At 42.1% G+C, this 25625-nt stretch overlaps 1 protein-coding gene across 7 annotated transcripts in view; it reads right to left on the bottom strand.

Annotated features, from left to right (window-relative positions):
* ADGRB3 (adhesion G protein-coupled receptor B3) overlaps positions 1 to 25625 on the bottom strand; it is a 1879974-nt gene that overhangs the window by 416497 nt on the left and 1437852 nt on the right. For all 7 annotated transcript variants that reach the window (XM_069606193.1, XM_069606199.1, XM_069606200.1 and 4 more), the window contains one exon: positions 16648 to 16750. In XM_069606193.1, coding sequence (XP_069462294.1) covers positions 16648 to 16750 — 103 coding nt within the window. The remainder of the gene's footprint in view (positions 1 to 16647; positions 16751 to 25625) is intronic.

Genomic DNA, 25625 nt, shown 5'->3' with positions numbered 1-25625 from the left:
CTTTTCTTTTACTTGTATCTGCATTTTGTGGACCGAGGGTGCTGGGCCTCGCTGACTTCTCTGGGGCTCGCTCACATTGGTTTGCCTGAACGCATTTTATTCTTGCCTGCATGCACACCACAAGGCTTTCCTTGCTGCCCTTTGCTGAATTGAGCTGATTGGCTTCTGCTGATGCAATGTACCATTTAGCTATATTGACTCCACGTAAATGCAGCAGATGGGCACAACAGAAAGGCCTCCATCGTATCTTAAGTCCTACCCATCTGTGCCCATCCGGACATAATATGGGGCGTTGATGACTATTGTCACTATTTCTCTTAAACAGTATTCTAGATATACTCTGCTTTTGATTGCCACAGCCAGAATCACTTTCTTCATAGGTTGGACTACTCATCTGGCCTCTGATGCAGATTCCTCTATGGAGGATTATGGAAAGGTTAGATGCTTTCTTTTTTATGCCCTTCCTCTGGCAGCGCAAGCAATAGCTTGTTATGAACTTTCGCACACATTTTCTCTGGACCTTGTTTGTGTCACAGAGATGTGACTCAATGATTCTTCTGGCCCTTGTTCAGCCCAAGAACTCCCCCTTGGTTATATGATCTTAAGATTGGATAGAGTTTCCACCCATCCTGGTGGGGGTCTTGCTTTGATTCACCTCTTGTCCTTTGCTTGTGCTCCAATTTCCTTTACTTGTGACATTAATGCTGAAGCTTTTTTGGTCCACTTTGCAGTTTCTTTTTCTCACACAATTGATATGCTTTTAGTTTATCATCCTCCTGGTTATGATCCCATGTTTGTCATGGCTACCTTGGAAGCCTTGGCTGATTTTAAAATGTGGTATGCTGATTTGATTATCCTTTGCGGTTTCATTTTGCATCCTAATGACCCTTCTAACCTACAGGCTGATTGCCTGATCTCTGCATTGCCTGATCTTAACCTCTCCCAGCTTGTGTTGGGTCCAACCCACACTCGTGGGACCAACTTGGATATTATATTTGCCCTTTCTTCTTTGGGTATCCGTTTTCTGTTCTTACCTGTCATTTGGTCATATAATCTTGTTATTCTTTTTATTGTAAACACTTGTCTACTTCCTACTGCCCCGGTTGTTCCTCATCCTCGATATCAGTGTTGGAATGCTGTCCCCAGCTTGGATATTTCCACTAATGTCATAGATGTTTTTGCTTCACATACTACGGTTGACTTTGATTTTCTGTCATCCATTTTGACCTCTACTGTTGATCGTCTGGCTCCTCTAAAACTTGCCAAACCCATAGACTCCCTTCTGAGCCCCAGTTCTCCATGCAGCTTGCTAGAGTCTGTCTTCTCCGCAGGCAAGCGGAGTGTAAATTATGCATTTCGTATTTCCCTATTGCCGGACTTGCTCTGTGTAAAGCATCAGCTTCTTATCAAATTGCTGTTATTGATGCTAAGCATGCTTACTACATCTCTCGTGTTGAGTCTGTGGTTGATTCTCCTGAAGAATTGTTTAAGCTTGTTCAGTCGTTGTCTCTTGCTCCTTCTTCTACCCCGATCTTGCCATCTCAAACTTTATGTGATTCTCTTTCCTAATTTTTCCATGACAAGCTTGTTTCTATCCAGCTAAAGATCTCTGGATCTGGTGCAGTCTGCTCTGACTGTGGGCTTTTTGCTCCCTTGAGGCATTTTCATTCCTGGTTTACGTTTTCAGTTTTTGAAGACTGTCACCATTATGGCCTCTTCCTCCGATCCTATTCCACTTCTTATTTTAAAGAGATCATCTCTTCTATTGCTCCTTTTGTGTCCCTAGAAGTCAATGCTTCCTTTTCTGATAGTTTTTCCCCCTCCGTTCTTAAACATTCTTTAGTTATTCCATTACTTAAAATAAAACACTCTCCATCCTTTGCTTCTTTTGATTTTTTGTCCCATTTCTCTTCTTTCTTTTTTATGAAATTACTTGAATCTTTAGTTACCCCTCTCCTCCATTCCTACTTGGAGTATTCTGGTTTTCTTGACCCTTTCCAGTCTGGTTTCTGGTGTCTATGTTGGTGTCCGTGGTGGATGACCTGGCTCAGTTTGTGATTCAGGGTGATGTCGGGGCATTGAGTTTATTAGATCTGTCTGCTGCTTTTGACGCCATTGATTGTGCCATTCTGATCAAGAGTTTGTCTTCAGCGGGCATCTTGGCTTGGTCTTTGATTAGTTTTGTTCTTTTCTTTGAGATCGTTCTCAATCTCTCTTTCTCTCACCTTTTACTTCCTCCCCTTTTTCTATTACTTGTGGTGTTCCCTAGGTGTTTGCTCTCTCGCCTCTTCTCTTTAATGTGTATATACAGCCTTTGGTTAAACATAGTCACTCTTTTGGTTTTCGGTGTTATTCCTATGCGGATGACACCCAGATCTTGGTTCGTTTGGATCTTTTTCTCCAATCAACAGCTGGCTGTTGTCGCTCTTGTTTGCTCTCAGTGCATACTTGTATGATTAATAATTGGATTCTCCTTAATGGTGAAAAAACTGAGGTTTTAGTAGTTGTCTCTCCTCCTGACACTGTCCTCTAGTCATCAAATGTCTGGCCCTCTGTCCTTGCTCCTTTGCCTGTGCCAGTGTCAGTAGTAAAAACTCTTCACATGGAGCTATCTGCTACCCTTTTCATGGAGGCTCAAGTGAGCTCTGCCTGTCAGAGAGTGCACTGAGGATTCTCTGTAAAGTTTTGCCCTACATGCCCTGACAGTTTCGGCCTCTGGTGGTGTCATCCACAATCTCGGGTTCTTTGGATGATTGTAATTCACTCTATCTCGCTCAACCTTGCCGATTTGTTGAAACATTTGGAAATACTGCAAAATACTGCAGCTAGAGTTGCCACCAGCTTAGTGCATTATGTTTCTATCTCTTTGACTTTGTCTTCTCTCTGTTGGCTTCCTGTGACTATGAGTGTCAATTTTAAGGCACTGTGCATTGTTCACCCGGCTTTCGATGGGAGTGGTCTGGAGTATTTGTAGACCAGATTATGTGCTTTTGTTCCTCTTAGTCACTCTGCTGCAGCATTGCTCATCTTTGTTCCACGTTTTAAGCACACTCATATTGGGGGCCGTTCTGTTTCTGTGGCTGCTGCTTAACTGTGGGATTTGCTTCCTTATTTTCTCTGCACTATTCAGCAGCATCACGTATGTTTGCATTGTGCTCTTAATACTGTTCTGTTCTTGCTTTTGCTTTGCTGCCTCGTTCGCTTGTCCTGTTGCCCCAGTTTCATGATGCCCTCATCGGTGTAGGTTGTGCTTTATAAATTGCTATCATATCATAACATAACAGGGCAACAATGCAGCTGTTACTTGTCATTTTGAACTCTCCTATAATGAAAGCTAATGCAAGGAGGCTTTTAAGTCATATAATATATTGGGATAAATCAGCTTAAATACACAATCAGCATTATTTGATCAATCTTTTAGGGCCTGATTCACACATCACACATGTTTTTTTTGTTTTTTAAAAATGGGATTTACCTATTAATAAAACCCTTTGTGAATCAGGCCATCACTGCTAATTGCTGAGAGATATTAGGGCTTGGGTGTTTGCTCGACCTAAAAGTGATATCTAGGAAGGTTTTCATGCTAGTTATGATAATGTTTATGAGAACAATTTTGATATTGTAAATTTCATTGAGATTTGTCCTTTTTTCCAATTTTTAAGTCATTCTAAACACGCACATTGTATTTCTATTCCTCACCATTTACTCAAGTCCCAAGGGCAACAGGATTCGTCATGAAAGTAGTTGGTTAGGAATACAAGTCATCAGGTATGTGTACTTGCTGACATTATTGTTAATTCGAATCTGGTGCATGGTTATTTTCCACGTGCTTGCTGTTCATTTCCTGTTCGCCTTCTAATTGCATGTGAGCAACCTCCACTTCTCGACTAATCCCTGGTCGCAAAAGTAAGCTTTAATGAAGTCCCACAGAAGCCATGCATTGCTGTTTTCTGTGGTAACACAGTTTCCACAAATCAGTGAAATCATGTATTGTGCCCAAGTATAACTGGCACTACACACCAGCAAACTTGCAAAGGGGGGGCAAACACGTTTCCAAATGTGGCTAGTGATATGTGGAACGCCTCAAAACACTATTTTTAGTGAATGCAAAGTTTCAAAACCAGCTTTCTTACAGTGAATGCGTGTTACGATTGCAATGTTCTCGAGCATTTCAGTCCGAATACACCAACACACGTTCTAACTGCGCACATAGTAGGTGCTCAGAAACATGGTCACATCAACAGCCAGGCGCAAACACCTTGGAATCAATCACAATATTTCATTAGGACCACATTAACCACAGAGGCTAGCATATGGCGTATCTGAAGGGATATCACAGGAGCAGAGGTCAAGCTAGCAGTGGATGGGAGGTGATGTGAGAGGACGTTTTGGGCCCGATTCATGGAATATTTGCCCAGTTCAAAGTGAATTTGCACTGGCGAAAAGTGACTTTGCACTGCTGACACAAACTCTGATTCACGGAACCGTGCAAAGTGTATTTTTGCCGTGCAAAGTCCGGGCAAAGTCAGCGCATAGTCATTTTTGCAGTACAAAATTAATTTGCCCGGACCTTGCACAGCAGAAATACCCTTTGCACAGTTCCATGAATCAGGGGTTGTCTAGGCAGTGCAAAGTCACTTTTCGGCAGTGCAAATTCACGTTGAACTGGGCAAATATTCCATGAATCGGGCCCTTAGTGCACACATAATTATCTTTCAACCAGTCAGCCAGGCATTAACCAGAGATAAAGTTGGATCTCATTCATAAACTGACCTGAAATATACACCTAAGCACTCATAATCGGTATGAAAGACCTTCACCCATTAAGCAGTGCGACTGATGCTGTAGAAGACATGCTCACTATGCACCGTTTTAATGCACCAGAACATATCCAGGAAGTACACTAGGCAAGCACAAGCAATTCATCATGACACATAATATTAATGAACCCCAACTTGCTTAAGATCCCCGCAAACTCCCCGGAGCAGCATCTCATACGGACATCTGGCTTCAGGTACTCATCATAAAGTGTAGTCACTAACCCACAATAATACAATGCTAAAGAACACATCCCAACATGGAAAACACTCTGAAAACTGTCTTTCTGAAGATCAAGACGAGTGAATACAGCTCATACAAACTAGAAAGCGAATCCTCACGAGTCGCGTTGGACATTTACACTTCTTACAACAAAATAATGTATTTTATTACTTTTCTGTTTTGTTTACTTTATTGTGTTTTGAGTCTCAAATAAAATACATGAGAAACTTTCACAAATACAAAAGAAAATTACTTTTAAAAGAAACACAGTCATTTAAAATCCGAAGTAAAAATAAACAATTTTTGCCAAGCAAATAAGAGAAGAATAAACAGGAGAGATAAGGAAAAAGAAACACAGAGAGGAGAAGTTGAGGATAGTTTGGCTTCTGTCATTCCAAATGTGGCAAGGTGCAAGATTAATGATGGCCGCTTATACTTTGACACAAGCTTGATTTGCCAGCATTTTACAGACAATATTTCCCAAGGGATAATGCCAAAACGTGGTGGCAGCTATTTCCCTGTGAATATTATTTTGATTTGTTTGTCTACATTTGGTAGGGTTATGAGTCAAATAGACAGAGACTCTTTCTCTATCTCTAACTCTTCCACTATCTATTTAGACAGTCATTACCATCTTCCCTCTGTCTTCCAAACTGGATACAGAAGAACATCTGGAGTGTTTAGATTTAATTCTGTCACCCACAGCTCCCTTGCCAAATCGTTATATTCCAAAAGCGGTGTGAGGTTTGACCTCAGCGAAATCAAGTGGTACCACCAAGACATTTTCCCTATATCTCCTTCTGGAATTCTCCCCGGGAACACATGAAACGGAGAAACATATTAAAATTGCAATTTTTTAATACAGGAATACCCAGTAAAGGCACTTGGATATGGGAAGCAATTTAACTATTTCGATACAATTAGTAAACAATACTTTTAAGGGCTATGCTATTCTTCTTGAAGACAGTTCTAAGCTCAATTGTTCTGCGATGAGGCTGATGTTGAATATTTATAGGCACGGCTGCTAAAGCAATCTTAGAAAGAAGAAAATATTTTCTAAACTTTTGCTGAAAAACTACCCAAGGCTACCTGAAGCTTGTTTATGCCTCCACATCCCCTAGGCGTCTTTATGCAGGGCTAGAGGAATGCTGAATCACAAGTAATGCATCTTGCACCATTGATGTGCATTGACCTGGAATCCAGGCTATGGACTGGTTTAGGAAGACTGGATTTGCTACCTTGTCTCATTTGCCTTTCCACAAAATAAAGAGACATGCCAGATTGTAAGCAGAAAATGGGCAGAGTGTGGGTGCGAGTGTCATCCTTTAGTTTCTGGCCAGGTCACATCAAAAAAGGCCCAAGAGTTTATGAGCTCTGCTACATTCTCCAACCCACGAGGTCTCTGTATCCAGCACAGAAGAATACCTGCAAAGTGACTCAGTACCAATGAAGGCATGTTCAATGTGGAACATCTCCAATACGTTGCTGGTATATTATTTTAAATTACTTAAAAGTTAATTGCAGGTTTTTGTTTTCCTTGAATTAATTAATGCCCTCATTGTTAATATTACGTTTCCTGATAGAGCTGTGTGTGTTGCCTAATAATGTCCTCGAAATATCAATTCTGAAGTTGATCATCTTTGTGAAGGGAATTGTTTTTGCTTTGTGCTTTCAAAGTTTGCTTGTGTCCTGCTGCCCATTTATACGCTTTCTGATCTTGCCTCCCAAAGAGGGAAGATAGAGATCATCACATCTTCGAGCATGCAGATCAGGTTTTAGCCCATAGCAGTGGCGTCGCCAGGAATCAAATTTAGGAGGGGCACAAAGACAAAAGTAGGGAGTGGCACAGACAAATGTAGAGTGAGGACATGGTCACTGCTCGACTTAGGTAGGGGGGCACAGGGTGGGCACAGGGTTTCACAGGGGGGGCGGCCCACCCAGACCCCTCCCTAGCGACGCCACTGGCGCATAGAGATTGTTATTGACCTCCTCTCAGCCAATCAGAATGTTTAGCGTGCAGGTGCAGTCATTGACTATTGGTATTGACTGCGTTCTGAACATTTTGCTTTCAAAGGCAGACCGGGAAACAGCAATGCAATGTCCAAACACAATATCTTTCAACAAGACACTTCCTCTCTGAGAGAGCATTTATTTTCATCAGGGACGTCCTCTTTAACAAACAAAAGAGAAAGCTAAACTATGGGGAAATAATTTTGCTTTCATATCAACAAACCGTTGACTTTTACATGAACGTTTTTTACAAGCTCTTGTTAAACCTATTTCAGTTCAATCAAGTTTGCAATTCTTAAGTACAGCCATGTTATTTCAAAACTACAAAACAAAACCACATTTAGGGCCTGATTCATGGAACGTTTTCCTATGGGACTGTGCCATTATAAAACACTTCCATGAATCAGGCCCTTAATTTCTAACTCAGTTGCCCATTTACTTAAATCAGTATTAAAGTAACAATTTTTTACTTCAATATCAAAACTCGAAAATATTGATTGCTGCTACCACTATCTGCCAATAGCCTTACAGACCTCGAGAGGGGGCATTATCACTTCAGATAATGACCCTATCCAACCTATAGCATAGGGGTGTCTTACAGTATAAATGGAGCCTAGAGTACCCACAACTCCTGGGAAAACTAACAGTGTGAACACTAAACACCTACATGGGAGTACAAATGAACAGATAAAGGACACTCCTATCCTGTCAAAACACCCTGCTTTCTCTTACCACAACTGTAGACAGACAAGTCTAAAGTAGAACATCGATTCTTTAATGTGAAGCTGATTATACCAACATACATACTCCGGTCTGTAGGACTCGATCACAACACATAATACTTCCATTTGAAAAAGAAAACAACACTTTCAGTGCGGGTAGTAGTGGAGGTAGAATGTTTACTCACACCCTGTTGTTACATTTCAAACAGGGCCATTCTAACATTGTATTTATCTGTGGTCTTCCACAGGTCAATATTTAAACTCATGAAAAAAACTGTTGGCATCTTATTACACCATACATATTCTTCAATGACAGCTTTTTCACTGTGGTCACACGCGAGCTCTTTCCAATCAGAGTGTGGTGATCATGCATACACTTACAGACTTTAATGACTAAATGTCACCACATATAATGTGCAAAAACAATCTTGTTGACACATCTGCATTTGAGCTTAAAAGTCTGTTTGGTCTCTCCTGGTTGCTGCACGAGAGCCTCCTTTGATTGAAGAAAGGCCTTTGTCAGGACTCCGTAATGTTAAAGTAACCCCTTCTTTTTTCATGGATAACTGTGTGTTTTAAGCAGTGGTCAAAGTGTACGAAAAGAAGCAGTGGAACTATGTTCCCTACTGGTCTGCACCGCTCCCACAAACCCCATCGCGACGGCCCCTCCATTGCACAATACAAATACCAAAACACATGTGCCTGCTGTTTAAGGGAACGTCCCCTGCAGTGCACTGACAGTGCAAGTTTCAACTTCTTCCTACACTTTTATTTTAAAACAAAACCGTTTCGGAACGGTTTATTTTTAAAATAAAAGTATAGGAACGGTAAAAACCTAATTAAAAGAAGAAGAGGAGCACCGCCCCTGACCGCTCCCGCCCACTTCGACCACTGGTTTTAATTTAAAAGCAACGACCCCTTTTTTCATAGTTAGAGGACTCGGAACCAAAAATAGCACCACTTCTGTAATTAATCCTCTTCGGTGTGTTATTACTTCGACAACAAAATGTCCTCATAGCTCTCAATATCCAGGGCAGTTTCCTCATGTAGTCCCATGCCCGTTCACGCACTCATCCTTTTCTGTGTCAGCCCACCAGCTTGACATCTACAGTAGTGCTCTCTAATTGTGCAGTCACCTCCATTCGCTCCACCCTCTCTCGAGTTTTCACAGTGAACACTGACACGGAGCAGCGGAGCTCTTGTGTCCATCCGACGCGATGGCCGTGGTTCCTTCGGTGGGTAGAAGGGAGGTGGCTGCACAGTAGAAGAGCGTAGTACAATGCTAACAGTTTTTTCTGAGTTTAAATATTAACCTGTGGAAGACCTCATATAAATACAATGTGTTTGAATGTTAGAATGGCCTTGTTTGAAATGTAACAACAGGGTGGGAGTATCCATTTTGCCTCACCTACAAAACCCCACTGAAAGTGTTGTTGTTTTTATTAAAATTGTAGTATTATGTGTTGTGATCGAGTCCTCTTGACCAGAGTATGTATGTTGGTATACTCAGCTTTCTATTAAAGATTCGATGTTCTACTTTAGAGTTTAGACTGGCCTGTCTACAGTTGTGCTAAGAGAAAGCAGGGTGTTTTGACAGGATAGGAGTGTTCCTGTCTACAGTTGTGGTAAGAGAAAGCAGGGTGTTTTGACAGGATAGGAGTGTTCCTGTCTACAGTTGTGGTAAGAGAAAGCAGGGTGTTTTGACAGGATAGGAGTGTTCCTGTCTACAGTTGTGGTAAGAGAACGCATGGTGTTTTGACAGGATAGGAGTGTTCCTGTCTACAGTTGTGCTAAGAGAAAGCAGGGTATTTTGACAGGATAGGAGTGTTCCTGTCTACAGTTGTGGTAAGAGAAAGCAGGGTGTTTTGACAGGAGTTTTCTTTAACTTTTCATTTGTACTCCCACGTAGGCGTTTAGTGTTTACACTGCTTGGGCGGTTGGTCACAAACCTGTGATAATATGAACCCTCCCTTCCCCCGCCGGCCTATAAAATAGCTATGCATCTGCTCTTCTGTCTATTACAATGTACCTCCAGTCATGTCATATCAGACCAGCAGAGAGAAACATATTGCTCCATAGCTGAAGAAATGCAAGCCATTCTTCATGTCATGCATAGGTGACCACAATGTGTGAAATGTCATTTTTTCACTTACATGGTAATATATACATGTACCCATGTACTGTGTTTGAGAAATTGCAACCCTCTCAATACCTCCACGTACTATCACTTGTAAACATATACATTAAAGGGGGGTGGAGATTAATTATTGCAACAGGAGTTTTTATTTTTGATTTCTATCATTGTTTCCTGTCAAGTGCCCTGCGATTCCTTTTTATTGCAACATGCACTTTTCCCACATCAGGAATGGATTTCTCACTGAATGCAAAACAACAGCCCAGTAGGCAGTTGCGCTGCTCCATTATATGCTAGGTTGATCATGTACATGACAGGGAGCTAAACAGCAATTCCCCCTTGTCGGTTTTGTCACGGGAAAAAGAAAAGTCGCGACATACATTGCCACTTGTTTTTTTTGTACTCAACACACAATATATATTTTATATTTATACCGTTTTTTAAATATTTGTTTACACAGTTCTTTTTATATCCTACATTCGAGTGTATTCGTTTTTGTTTTCAAGTGAACAGATGTTTTCTAACCAGTGGTGGCAAGGAGGGACGTGTGCATCAGACAGCACCATCCTCGCGCAACTCCTTAATTAGATTTGGAGTCATTCAGTGAGTTCACAGTAGGAGGTCTGATTCATGGAATATTTGCCCGGTTCAAAGTGACTTGGCACTACTGAAAAGCGACTTTGCACTGCCGACACAAACCCTGATGCATGGAACCGTACAAAGTCATTTTGTTCTGCAAAAATGACTATGCGCTGACTTTGCACAGACTTTGCACTTCAGAAATACACTTTACCCGGTTCCATGAATAAGGGTTTGTGTCGGCAGTGCAAAGTCACTTTTCAGCAGTGTAAATTCACTTTGAACCGGGCCAATATCCCATGAATCGGGCCTACAATGTCTGGCACTCACTCAGCCACTGAGCACTGGAATGCCACCAGCTGGATTGCAAGGGATTCCTCTTCCATTTGCTGAATCCCAAACTTGCTCTTTCCACGGGGCTCCCCATTTGGAAAGAGAAGAGTTCTGGTGGATCCGTTTGATGCAAGGGTATGATGCTCAGTGTTGCCAGCCTGCACTAGGAATAAAAGTGAGGTTCCGGTGCACAGATCTGTTCAAATGTCTTACTTAAACCGCCTGTTTCAAAGACGTGTTTTATAATGGCACAATCCCATAGGAAAACGCTCTGTGAATCAGGCCCAAAACGCAGTAAATGAGCCAGTGACAACATACAACATTTTAGCACCATGCACCATCTTATAAAATATGGAACACGCTGGCGTGACTTAAGTACAGTTTTTGCATAGACCTGCACAATCACATTAAATTGGTGGCAGAGCACTTTGAAAATTAAAAGTAAAACCATGAAATAAAGTACAACATCCATTTTGATTATGAAATGTCTTTTTTTAAAACAGCATCATTTTTTCCAGTTTGGCTTTTAGTGTAGTAGAGAAACATTGTGTTTTTTTAGCGGAAGCGCCACTTTCAATCAGCAATGCCAGAGACTCATCTGCCATCTGCTGAATCTCAGATCTCTTTGGCTGTCTGAGACTCCATGTTTGGAAAATAATATGATCCTGGCCTGTGTTTTGCGGGAACACTGTTGAGTTTAGTGCAAAAGGACAAGACTCTAACTGCATGATACCTGGACATGGTCATGGTCCTATAAATGATATAACGTCGTTTCATCGACAGCCATTTTTACGACTGCCTTTTAAAACAAGTATAAAACTATGAAAATGTTCATAAACATTTTTTGGGGGTGTTGGAAAGGGCAGATAAGGAGTTAAGGGGGGCGGGAATAGTTAAAAAATAGTTGGGGGAGGGTGTGTTTGTGGGGGAAACCCTCCCCAAAAAAAACAATTCGATTACCTTTTTTGTAATTTTGTACTCGTTTAAAAGGCAGTCGTAAAAATGACTGTCGATGAAAGAACATAGAACCCATAATCCCACAGATACAGGTCAATGACAGTATGAACATGTCGTCCCTTTGGATCAAACACAAAATGGACACAATATGCCCAGGACAGGATAAAAGATGCTAAAGTCATGTAACCAGCTGCTGAGTCTTACGTTCACAGAGTTCTCTCTACTTAAATGATCATGGTGGTAGCAACTATCTGATTAGAAATGAAAAGTCAGGCACAACCTTTAAGCAAAGTAGACATGTATTTTGTATGTGGAAACCACTCATTTCATACCAAGAGAAGAACTCTGAGAACGTGTTGAGGCTGTGCTTGCTGTTTAGTGTACTAGAAGTACCTGCAGTGTTTCCAATGCATGAGGTTCCAAATATGAAATGCCATGGCAAGTGCACCCTTTGTGTTACTCAGCACATGGCTAATTGAAGCAGCTGCATAGGGGATAGGACCTCATATTCATAAGGAACCTCTGCTTCGTAATCTCATCACACACTAGCGCCAAAGCAGAATTTGGCCAAAAGTGTCAGTTGACACTTTGTTCAGCCCATTGATGGAGTCCTCTTTGGTGCTACATGTGCCCAGAATCCTTTGCATATATCTGTGTTGCTTGGGTAAGAACTGTTGACTCTGATATGGTAATGCAGTAAAGCAACTCTAATCGGCTGTTCATTGAAGGTCATAGTGGTAAATTCTTTCTGTGTCGCACCTTTTCCAGGATATCAATTTGGACACTTCTGGGGCTCAAAACTCACCAATTATGTCTTAAGAATTTGCCACAACACTGCTTTTCCCGGGAGTCCAGTGCTTTGAACATTGTTGCGGAAAATTTCTCTTGCCACCTGACATACCCTTTCTGACTTGTCAATGGTCTCCTCTGCAGACATGGACATGGTTTTCAGAACATCACGTGCCTACTCTCTCCAAGGCCAGCAGGACACATTTGCTTTTTCTAAAGAGGATTGGTTTATACCCTCAGTCATGAGGGAGAGACTCACTAAGTATTATAGAACCACAGATAAAGAGAAATCTGATTAGTAAAAAGAAGTATCCGTGGACAGCTTCACTGTTGTTCATTCAGAACTTTCATGCATCATACCAGTCAGCTTCTCTGAAACAGTGGAGAATGTGTGAAGAGCAGCACATATACACACTTTAGAGAGGGGTAGATCAACATCAATGGTGTTCTTCAATCAGGAAATTACCCAATGTCATTACATTATCACTCTTCAATGTTTAAATGTGAATTGGCAAGTTAATAGGATTCGAGATCATTTCAAATGATCAGATACTGAGTGCGAAATAATTGATATCTTCAATTTAAACTGAGGAATGAAAATAACTTTTAATGTTAATGTAACCTTACTAAGCTGATGCTAAGGCTGCCTCATCAAAAATAAGATTTTAAAATAGAGCATCTCAAAGGAAAGTATTTTCCCCCCATATATGTTAACACAGTCTAGTACAAACGCTTAACCAGGCCTAGCTGTCGTGTTGGTAGTTTTATGTCTTCAGATGTGTTTCGTCCTATGAAACGATGGTAACCAAGAGTGGTAGCTTGAAAACTATAATGGAATATAAAAGATGACTTTCAGTGACCGCGTTTTGTAGGTCACGTACTTAGGGTGACAAGACAGGCAGTGGTACCAGTTGATTTCCAGTGGCATTAGATTTCTGTGGTTGTTGTGCTTTTCTGTCAGGCTAAGAGTTTATAGGGGAGCTGCGCAGAACGCAACACATTAAACACTGAGCTGGAGTCATGCACCAGCTCATTGGGAATCTGCACTCGTGTTACGCCCAACTAGGCAGCTAATGATATGGCTAATTGATGGTTGGCAAATCTCTTAATTGAAACCAAAATAGCAAACTGACCTACATTTAGAACAGTCAAGCGAGAGGTAGAGCGGAAGACAACTGCAGTGAATTTCTGGAGATTCTTAGAAGCAGCTTCCTTTCACCTCGACCAGTGTGTCCGTCTCGCCATTGGATAGGGTCTAAATCCTCTCTGGAGGTAGATTAATTTGGGCACAGATAGATTTGATTTGTTTCTGTGTCTTCCATTGTCCCATTGAAAATGCTGGGAATTGGAATTTGAAAGGCACAGATAGTGAACAATCAACAGCTTCAAGTAATAATAAGGGGTTTCCCAAGACTCCACACATGTCCCTGTAAACGCTTCTCGTCAAAGAAATTGCAGCCAGCAATCTGGTCTGGTGAACTACTCGATCATGTGCTCATCCAAATCAGCACATAGGTCCCACGCTCTAGATGTCCTACTTCTGTAATCACACGGATGGAATTTCCATTCACTTGCAGGCGAGATAAAGCGAAATAACCCGATGTTCCTGTAACAAGAGTGCATCTTGCGTTGGCTCTACCCATGAATCCTTATAGAAACCTTTCAGCCAATGAGAGCGGAATATTGTATGGGGTAAAAGAACATTAGCGTGCTGTGATAGTCATACAATGAAATGGAAGAAAGACTAAGCATGTTCTGAATATGCAGGAATCTATGGAGTATATTGCACTTCTTAGCTTACATTTACACAAATACCCAAAGTTACACATCCTCTTTCTCATAGGGCATCCTGCTATGTGCATATTCTGTCTTTTAACACAAAATAAGTTGGGTAGAGTGTGGTTGTGGATGTATCATGCAGCATGTCATCCTGTTTGACAAATGCAAGCAGCAGATAGTGTGTCACGTCCAGTAGTGGAAATGGCTTATTTGAAGGTATGCATGATGTGGTGTTAGATGCTATCCTTATAAAACTCACATGCAGGTCTGTGACTATCTATTCTTCATCAATATGCTTTCATGTGTTTCCTGTGTATTATTACATATTAGCACCTTGACTGGAATGCTGTAATCCTGACAGGCAATCAGAATCCAAGGCTCCCGAGCAATAAGCACCGGAGTAGCCGCAGATCCTAATGACTCGCAGGATTCAAAGTGTTGTGTAGTGTGCATACTCCTGCCCTAGGCTGCACCCAATACCTGACCTTCCTCCCTGCTAACCTGTGTCTCCCTTGCTTGACTCGTATTCAATCTCACATCGCCTCACCCGGCTCTCTGACTCTGCAAACTTTCTCCACTCTCCTCTCTATACCGCTTGAATCGCAGCATGGACAGAGAAAAAAGACTCACATGGCTAGGCTGCCAAGCATTTACTGCTCAGTAGCCATTTCAAAGTGCCATTATGTTGTTTAATATCTTTTGGCTGTATTCTCTTCCACTGGCCGCTGCTATCCACAGCTGGGTGCTAATAGCCTATTGTCAGCAGCTGTGGCCAATAACGCTGATTTATTATATCAATATCCCTGTAAACCTCTTCCTGCATCATATCAAAATATGACATTTGAACAAGAGGCTTAACAATCACACACGCACCCCAATCTGATGGATGTCTAATTATAACTCAAATAAATTGCATTAATGCATCCTGCATATTCCTTGGAAGATTGGCTGTGCAATACACACTGCCACCACCTGAAACAGCACAGGACAGGACTGCTAAATGTGACATTCACTACAACAGGCAGCATAGGTTTGATACGCTTCTACTAAAGGCATAGACAATATAATTAGGCAATACATAGGTTACAACTTGGCTTCAGACTCACCGAGGTTATCAACACCGACAAAGCAAAACTCAACCCATGTGTCTCCAACACTTCTTCAAGTCCAAGGATTTCTAGAAATTAATTGTCCAGCAGTGTTACCAGAATTAGCAATAATATTGCTTTCATGAATATGTAGGTGGCACGCTCTGTTATAAACTGAACTGTCGGAAGGTTTGGTGTAGGTATCTATACCTATTAGAAATAAGTACACTCTTTCTCAACAGTAGTTCAACATGTCACCAATTGACACAATCTGCATTTGAAAGGTGGTGGCAGCTTTAGATAAACAATCCCGCATTTTCAGAGTTTCCTTTGATAAGTACACATACAACCAAGGAAATAGATATGCCGGTTGCACTCTCAACCATAGCTTTCCTGCCTGGACATGTGTAATCCACCAACACAATCACAATATAGGGAAATGTAAATGTTTTCATTGATGTGTACAGTGCCGTGCGAGGGTATATAGCAGCTGAAATGGTTACTACATCGTAAGGAAGAGTTTGGATGGAACTCAAAATGGCAATCAGAGTATGTTGGAGTCCAAACTTGAAATATTTAGCTCATACTCAATGGACCACTGTATGTACATTACTGTAATTCTTAGTCATGCCGGATGCCATTTCATTTCAGTTGCAGAAGAAGACTCTTTGACCATGACAAGTAAAGACACACTTTAGATGATCTTTTGTTTTCAATGTCTGTATGACTCTGACCACCATATACCCATTTCCTCTTACGAAATATGTACATGGCTTTACTGTACCAAAACTGAATATTTAACATTTAATTAGCATGAATGAGAGCTGCCTTGAAAAAAGCGTTTGTCGCAATTGTTTGCAAGGTCTTAATAGTGCATAGTCCGGAGTAATTGGCCTCACAGCTATCTTCAGGATGCGCACACATCATTACAGCTGGATGTGTATATTCCCACCGCAAATGACACCCAACACATAATGGCTACGGTTTCTCTCCTTCATACAACAAGGTACTCCTAGGGTAGTGTGGAGTGAAGCACTGTTCAACCAACATGTTCCTGGGCCTGGCATGTTTAATATCACTAGTTTTACAGTCCCTGTTTCAAATTCTGTTCATGGCACAAAAGAGGACAATATGAACATTAACCTTGAACAAACAGAAGTACTTTATCAGTGTGGTTCCAACATCCAACTCAACAAATCATGAAAATCAGCCCTACCTTGTTATGCGTCTGAGTCTGCCCAACTAGTATAAGGATGTTTGATGAGATGATAGATAAACAGAAGTTTATGAGAATAATCGACCTTTCAGATCTGATGTACCTGTGAAAAAATGAAAAAAGATCATGAAATATCCAGGCTTTATCCGTGACTTCACTATGGAAAAGCATGAGGTTTTGAAATCGTGCCACTAAGCCCCTAATACTGGATCTGCCAGCGAATACGGTGGAGTGGACCATACCTGGAATCTGTTGCACCAGATTTTATACATGCTCTAGCAGGGCTGGTAAATGGCATGGGAATCCCTGGGTGCCCATGCCATTTATCACCAAGCAGTAACCAGTAATGGTGCCCACCATGTAAAAGCATGGCAATCATGACAGATATCCAAAAAGAAGGCAGATTTCATAATTGGGATTGCTTCCTCTCCACCCGCATCATGAATAGATACGGGCCGAGCTACTGTCAGCTTCACTGCAGGGAGCAGGGAAATGCAGAGTCTAATGCCCACGCTGTCCCCTGCTCCATCTGGGGGAGCCTGGACCAAATGCTGCAGAGCCGAATACACATGCTGAGAGCTGGTCTAGGCATCTTTAGCCTTCTCTGTGCCATTTGCCCGTGCCATCAGATGGCAAGATTAGGACTTTCTGTTGTTGTTTGGGCTGGTTGCACCAGAAGAACACAGATTAAGAACTTTCTAATTTTAAAAACATAACTAGTGTGTAAATCATGGCATTGAACCTTCAAGGGATATGCCCTAATGAGACCACACACATACTATAATCGCTCTGATATAATCTCACCAAATATATTGGAGTACTGAAATGCAGTCACTACATCATACTGTCACACTGGGAGAGAAGGGATAATACAAATAGGACACCACTGCCACCAAAATAGTTTTAGATTTGGCAATAGATTGCAACTATTATCCAGTTGTTGTTAGGGCTTTCCTGCACATATGGCATACATGGCACAACAACAGTGTGATATTCACACCAATTGACAAGCAACCTATTGTAGTTAAAATTAACACAAAACTTGAAATAAACTCTATACACCCTAAGAAATCATAACTGACACACAATCAAATAAATTACCTGTGTATTACTTTGTGCAGAAAACATGTAAATGTAAACACATATCTGTGAATTCGCCATGCCTGACCTGTTGCTAAACACCCAAAGACAGTTTTCTTATGTTTCATGCATTGTGAGAACACAATACTCGAAACTTGGCTTTCCGAAAATCATTATAATGCAAGGAATATGACCAAGGAGAGATGATTTTGCCTGCATTTATATCATGACCTCACTTTGCACTGTCAATATGTTTATTGTTATTTATTTTACGTATTCAGCTGTTTCAACCCGAAATATTTGAAGTAGAGAAAGAGAGAGCGAGGAGTCGAAGGTACGCAGTAGGGGAAAAGGTGGCGTGTCTAAAAGCAGCTGAGTGTGGGTATGGGCGCACCCCCCCCCCTGTTTAAAGAACATTAAAGTAACACTCCAAATCTTACTGGGATGAAATTAACTACTTTCTCATTTTTGGAGATGAAATCACCTAGAACATTTGTTTTGTAGCAGCAAGTGTTGTTACATTGTAGTAAATGGAGACCTGCGATATCTATGTACAATCACGTGTATTTTCTTACTTCAGTCTAGACATGATCTCACCATTCTAATGTGATGCCATTACTATACAAATGTAATTATAAAATATGTCAAAACCCCAGTTCACCAAAAGAGAAATTGTGATTGGTGGAGGGTTATGAATTAATCTTAACCAGTGGCATTTTAATGCCATTGTTTTTCAACCCACCTGTGCCACTGCAGTAGAGAATCAGCCATATGCAAATCAGTCTTGGTCCTGCCACCAGTGGGTGTAGTCGAGCCTAAAGTGCGAGGCCACTTTGTCTCTGCACAGAACAGAAACCCCACTAGTTGCACCTGTAATCTGTTATAGATGAATTTCCAGAGATGGTGCTTGTCTGCCAAGGACTGTATATTTGCATAACAAGAAGGCACTCTGTTAAGGGATTGGATAAAGGACTTTTTTACAGGATTTTCCCTTTTTTCAAAATTCGCACATTCTTCCTTACTACCATTTGTTGTACCAAGACCAGAATCAAAAAGAGTCACAAACAGGGAGACACTGGAAGAATGGAAAGAGAGCGCTATTGCAGAAACAGATAAAGGGAAGGGAAAGGAAAACACACAACTTACAAAAAAGAAGATGGAAAATGAAAAGGTTAACCAAAAGGTATAGAGATAATGAGAGAAATAAACACAAACTACAGAGACAGTGACATGAGAGAAGATATAAACGAGAAAACAGATGAAATGGAAAACTAAATGACAGAAATTGTGCAAGTCCAGAAAAAGAGAGGCAGAAAAGGAGAAACAAAAATAAAAGGAGATACAAATCGACAGAAAATAAAAAAAGGACGAGAGAAGGCACGAGGAGTCACACACCTGATTTATTGAGCAAAGGATATTGCCAGTCACCTCTGATTTCCATTATGGCCTGCTGCCTTGAGTCCCAACATGGTCCAAAATGTCAAAGAAACCCTGTGTGACATGCAGTAGCTTTATAACCTATAGCTTTGGGTACTTTGTCTCATATATCATATAGAGTATTTCCAACAAATATATTGGCATTTGTATTAATTTTTGTATTTGTTTGTAGTTAATGTGGATATGATCTTTCAAACAGAAATATCATATGGTAGGGTGCCACAGAGGAGGCAGCTCTGCGACAAGGAACCTTGCAACACATTTCTGAGCGATGGGATTTTTGCCTAGGAAGGGAAGGAATATGGTGGATGTCTGAACAGAACCAGTTCATGAATATACTATATTTAGGACTAATTGGGGAGAGATCATTATAGTTGGATGGAGTCAAGTGTTGTGTATTTTGGTGATGTTAACACAGAGGGTGGGTGCTCCTTTTTGGTTTATGAAGGAGGATTTGAATGAATATTGATGATGTTTTTCTGCCGGATGTAGGGTGTTCCAGTGGAGGGTGCGAGGTTGGCAGTAGCAGGGAGCATGGGATTGGTGTTGGATGGCCAAATTGTGGAAGGTGGAAGAACGGAGGTTACAGGAAGGAGTGTATAGGGACATGGTGGCAGACAGGTAGGGGAAGCAGAGGTCATGAATAGATTTGAAGTAGTACGAATTCAAATCAACTTAGATGGGAGACAGTAGATAGATTTGTGTGACAAGGTCCCCCACTTAGGCATAGATTGGGGGGGGGGTAACTTAGAGGACCAGGACCCAGCCCCAGCTATGTGGGGTGGGGATGACATGGGGATGATACCATGTTCCCCTCAATGGTATAGGTCAGCAGGGAATCATCACATTGTCAACCCTTGGCTTGTTGGACTTGTGAAAGGTCCTTCTCTAATAAATGAAAATGTTACACAGGCCCATTAATCCAGGACCCATATAGAAAGACTAGCGAGTTCTACCGATGGATGATATCCTAAATGGATATTTACTGCTGCTCCGAGGGAGAACATGGCTGGAGACAGAAGAGGCAAACCAAATGCTTACCACTGGTATGGAAAGTGAAGCAGGAAGCCCGAAGTGAGCCAGAGAGATGCCTAGGGGCTGCATTTCACCATACAGGCATAATGCAGACTGGCCTTGTAAAGGCTTAGCCTGCGACTGGGGAAAGGAAGGCATGATTCAACCAGTTACACCTGCACAGAAAAATCTGTTCAGCACCTCCCAATCCCTAGAATGTAAGAATCAGATACTCCAGAAACAAACCCTTGCTTAAGTCATGTCACAGGATGTGGAAACAAGTGAATATATAAAACCTCCAGAGATGTGAAGCAGTGTGGGGAGTTAAATTAGCAGAGCAGTGAGCACGTGGGTTATAGAAGGAGGTGGATATGCAGGAAGAACTTAAGTTGAATGAGGAGGTGAAGGCCCAGAAAGTGTTGAAGGTGTAATATGAGTTGTATGTATAGAAATAGTGTGGAGTGCAGGAGGTGAGGATGCGCAGAAGGACCTGGAAGTGAAGGAGGAAATATAGAAAGAGTTGGAGGTGTAAGATGAAGTGAAGGAGCATATATAGTGTACATTTCAGAAGGAGGTGGGGTGCAGGGTGAACTGGAGAAGAAGGAAGATAGAACAGAATACATTTTTAATAGAATGTCAGTGGCGAACTGGAGAGCAGAGGAGACTGAAAGTGTAAAGTATGAAGATCAAGGACGAGGAGGGGAAAAACATGAGAGGTAACGATCAGGTTGGAGGAGAGCGAACAACCACGTTTGGAGGAGGATAAGCCAGAGACAGAGTGGGAGATAAAGAACATCAGGAGAAAGGCAGGAGAAGAATGGATGGGGAGGAAAGGCCTGTAGTTGGAGCCATAGACAAAGAGTTGAAGATAAGGCAGAATGGCATTAGGAACTTCCCTGGACAGAAGAAGGAAGACAGGGACACTACAATAAACCACACTGTGTCTGAGAACAGAGGGAGGAGGAACGACCTTGTGGTGAGACAGTGAGAATGCCAGCGGACAGCTAACTCTAGGGACAATAATAAGACATGGAGACTGGTCCTGAGGCATGTCCTGGTGACAGCTTGATGAAGAGTGAAGTAAGATGTGCCTGGGCAAAGGACTAAGGTGAGAAAGGGAGGGGGCGAACAATATAAACCCACCACTTAGAGAACCTCCTATGCCACATCAGCACTGGGAAATGCTGAAAATCCTGCTACAACAAAGTGTGAAACTCCACTACCTGAGAGGCATTGTTCCAACCCCAGCATGACAAGATAAAATCCTCGAACTGTATACCAAGACAACATCTGATATTGTGTAAAGAGACTTTGGGGGTCATTGCGAGTTTGGAGGTAGCCATGGTGCTATTAGCGCCATGGCTGCCTCCAAACCTGGGTCGGGGTCCGGTCTGGCTGAATGGGGACTTAGCGGGACATTCTGACCTATGCGGACCCGGTAAGTCCCCATTCAGTTGACCATTCCCCATTCCCATTTGAGCCCCCATAGGGTTCAATGGGAATGGGGAAGTCGCTAATAACGCTTATTAGCTCCAGGGTCCCTTAATGGGACCCGCAGAGAACGGCTGGTCAGACCAGCCGTTCCTGCTGGAACCCACTAAGGGACCTCGGAATAGGGCAGTAAGGGTTTACCGGCACCAGCATCATTACCGGTGACCGTTACACCTTACCGCCCAACTCGTAATGACCCCATTTGAGTGACATTGGACAGAGACTAGAGGGAGAGCCACTATTTTGTTCAAAAGATGTTTCTTGGAGGAAGAGGAAAAACACATCTCTATAATGATGTACACCATTAGAAACACTGTGAAAAACAAATCTGCATGGATTATGAGACACTGATGGCTTGCGCTGACCCTGTTTCCCAGAGAGAAGTCAACAGTGGGTTGAGACAAACATGGCAAAAGCCTTAGCACTCTGGTTCATCAAATTATCAGGAAAGAGAACCTCGAGAGAGACTTTGTATTTGCCAGTTAAATACTTGTCCCAGTCTTTCAGAAAGGGGTGCCTTTGGAGGAATATTCCTGATATGGTTGTTGGTTTCCTTATTTTTTTAGTTCCTTAAAAGAAGTTCCTTATTCCAGGTGTGTACCTTTACATTGAAACCATTAATACTTTACTCTCATAGTGAAATTTCTTTGTCTGTTTTTCCCATGTCTTTTTTAAAGCTGTGAGAGGAGAGGGGCAGTTATGCAGTGTGCAGGTGGCAAAGGTAAAGATTATGTTGTAGTAATAAAAGGAAAATAGAGAAGTACACATCAGTGGCAGGTGTAGAAGTCAAGGAAACTTAGGACCACAGAGGAGAAAAGGGATGTATAAGCATTTTTAATCAGGAGAGGCAGATATTTTCCATATTGAGCAGATGAATCCCAGTAGCAGGTGCTGTAGAGTTTATGAATCGTCAGTGCCTAAGGTTTCTGTTAAAACACAACTCCAAGGATGCAAGACTTGGGGAGGGGAGTGAGGATATCAGGGGAAAAGAGATTAGTGAGGGATAAAGAGTAGGTGCATTTGAGAATTTGAGATGGAGAGAGAGAGAGAGGGAGAGAGAGAGAGAGGGAGATGCTTGTTATTGGAAGCATTACGCCTGATACATTGAATTGCCATTCAGTGATGGGTAGCTGAGAGACTGACCAACGGTGAAGAGGGGATAAATGAAGATAGTTTTACAATCATCCTGAAAGAGGTGATAGGAAGATATTTGTTTTCTGAAGATTATAAAGTGTAGTGGTCCTTTGACAGATCCCCGAGAGACTCGCACCAAGGTGAGGTATTGGTAAGAAGAGTTGGTGGTGCAAGATATAGAGAGGAAATGACCAATGAGGTGAAAAGTGATCCAGTAGGGAACAGTTCAGTTAATTCCATGGGTGGAGGGGAGTCAGTGGGAGAGATGGCAGTGTACAAAGTGGTAGAGTAGGATGGGATGGAAGAGAATTTTGAGTGGTGAGCAGAGAATAGGAAACCAGTGACGTGGGTCAGTGCCATTTCCATTGAGAGGAAAATCTCTGTTTTCACCAGAAACCTTTCAATGTGCTTCAAAGTAGCAATTTTGGAGAGGGTTACAAATATGGTTTGTCTAAAGGTAGCAAGTGCTCCTGTTAAAGACCACACGTTCAAGGTTTTTGAATAGTGGGGGGGTCGAGTGGGAAGAGGTGGCAGGGCAGTTTTCGGACAGAAGATAGCTTCTTCAGATAAGGTAAGGCTATGTTGATGCACATGGTAAAGGCTTTGGTGAAAATTGAGAGTTTGAAGAGGGACAAGAAATAGGAGTACATTAGTGATGCTAGCACTTTGATAATTTGTGATGTGTGTGAAAACTATGTGTTGGCTTTGTGGAGGGTAAGGCCTGTTCAGCAGCTGAAGTGTGAGTGAAGGAGCAAAGGGTAAAGGGGGTAGTGTTTAGTTGAGGGTTGAACTAGGAAATGGGGGGACGTTGATGAGGATGTCTATAGTGTTATGGGTTTTATACATCTTAGAATCGAGGTTTACATGAAATGGATACTTGAGAGAGAGAGAGACAAAGATACAGTAGTTCAAGGACACAGAGGATAGATAAGAGTTTGTGGTGATGAGAGTTAGTGAAGTAGTTAGCCTTACCAAGGAATGTAGTGAGTTGAAGGTATGCTATCTTATATAGAGCAAGGAGTAGGGATGTGCTATATTTGTGTCATCAGAAGAGGTGAAGTCACATCCCTGTTTTATACTGACAAATATCATGAGTAATCCCGGGCTTGGAGAGAGGCAGAGAAAGTGAGATGGCCTCCCCGCCACTCGATACAGCTGTACCACTCCTCTGTCCCCGGCTGTATCCTACCCCCCCACCCCCCCTTGGATATCTGTTCTGTTGTTACCACTGAAAAGCACTCCATTATGCATCTGTAATGTTGTAAACCTCTGTAAAGCGATCCATTATGTATTTGTATTGGTGTATACCTCTGTAAAGTGCTTTGTTGGTTCTCGAAGCCAGGTCCATGCTCAATAAATACCATATTAATATTACTAAATAATAAAAGATGGTGCAGGAAGTATTATAGTGCTCAAACGGGGACTTAATGATAAGGTTAAAGTCAAACTCCCTATTTGACAGAAGGCCTAAGGAACAAAGAGTGCTAGGGGGGGGGATTCTACCTGAGACAGATGGGGGCAAGGCAGGTTTGCACCTATGTTTTGAAATGGGGCAGTAGATTGAGGGGCAGACATTCTTTGTCAAGGTGGATAAGGGAGGCATCAGATGGGGTGGTGGTCAATTTTACTAGTGGATGTGGTGAGGGAGGGAGAACTGAAGATGATGTTAAGAGAGTTTCCTGTAGTGTGAGGTGGAAGGTTTTGAAGGGCGTTCAGGTAAATCAAGTTAAAGCAGGAGAGGGAATGAGATTTGTGGAAGGTTGAAGACCTCCATAAGTGCCATGAGGGCTTCTGTTGGAGGGAAGAAGGTTGTGGTCTGTGAAGAAGGAGTTAAGGGAGGCTTATGGTCTGAGGAGAAGGAGGAAAGTAAGGTGAAGGGAGTGAGGGGTCATGTAGCAACATGCTCAAGGGATGATGGGAAAACATCACATGGCATAAGGGCAGAGGGGTAAGCCATATTGGTCATAAAATCACCGGATTTTGCTGATAACCAGATCATGGGGGTTCATGTATATTCCAGTTATCCCTAAAAGTACGATTTTATAATTATAGGAATTGAAGTGATCAGAAATGAAGGAGATTTTATCTGGGGAGTGATTGTACAGTCCAGAAAGTGAGAGTCAGAGTAATGTGGTACAACACAAGGGAACAACATACATTATTAGAAGGAAGGCAATGGTGTTTAAACAGAGTTGGAGTGGGACTGATAACCTAGTACTCTATTGTCGTTAATCTTAAGGATGGCGGTGGGGCTTGAGGTAGAGGAGGTGGGAGAGGTGAAAGGGGATTTGTTTATGGAGAACTGAAGGAAATGGAATGTCCAAGGGGGGGATGCAACCAGTAATTTCCAGCAGGTGCAAAATTACCAAATATTCCAGTAGCAACTAACATGGTCCACTTAAGCAAATAGTCTGTTTATGACAAACAGGTGCAACATTTGCAAAGTTGCTATCAATGTTATCATGGTGTGAAAATAGTCTGATAGCGACCAAAAGGATTTACAGTAGGGACAGTGGGGCTTTTGGCAGCTTGGTGTGGTGCATAGGGCAATTTAGCGATTAAGCAACAGCCATAGGTAGGTATGTGGTTGCTGGTGGGTGAGTGGGGAAAGAAGGATGAGCCATGCAAACGGGCTAATGGGTGAGAATCTGTGCCAAGTATCCTTTAAATGGAGCCTAAGGGGCTAGATGCCCCACAGGGGTGATTTTCAGCGGGACTGGTAAAAGTCAGATGGATGCAGGGCTAAACCAGTGGGTCTAATCACAGCAATACAGAAATCCTGGGCTTCAACAATTGGCTGGACATGGGGCGTGCTGGTGGAG

Source organism: Ambystoma mexicanum, chromosome 4p, assembly GCF_040938575.1.
Source record: "Ambystoma mexicanum isolate Mex_15411 chromosome 4p, UKY_AmexF1_1, whole genome shotgun sequence".
NCBI lineage: Eukaryota > Metazoa > Chordata > Amphibia > Caudata > Ambystomatidae > Ambystoma > Ambystoma mexicanum.
This window is presented reverse-complemented; position numbering and strand designations above follow the sequence as displayed.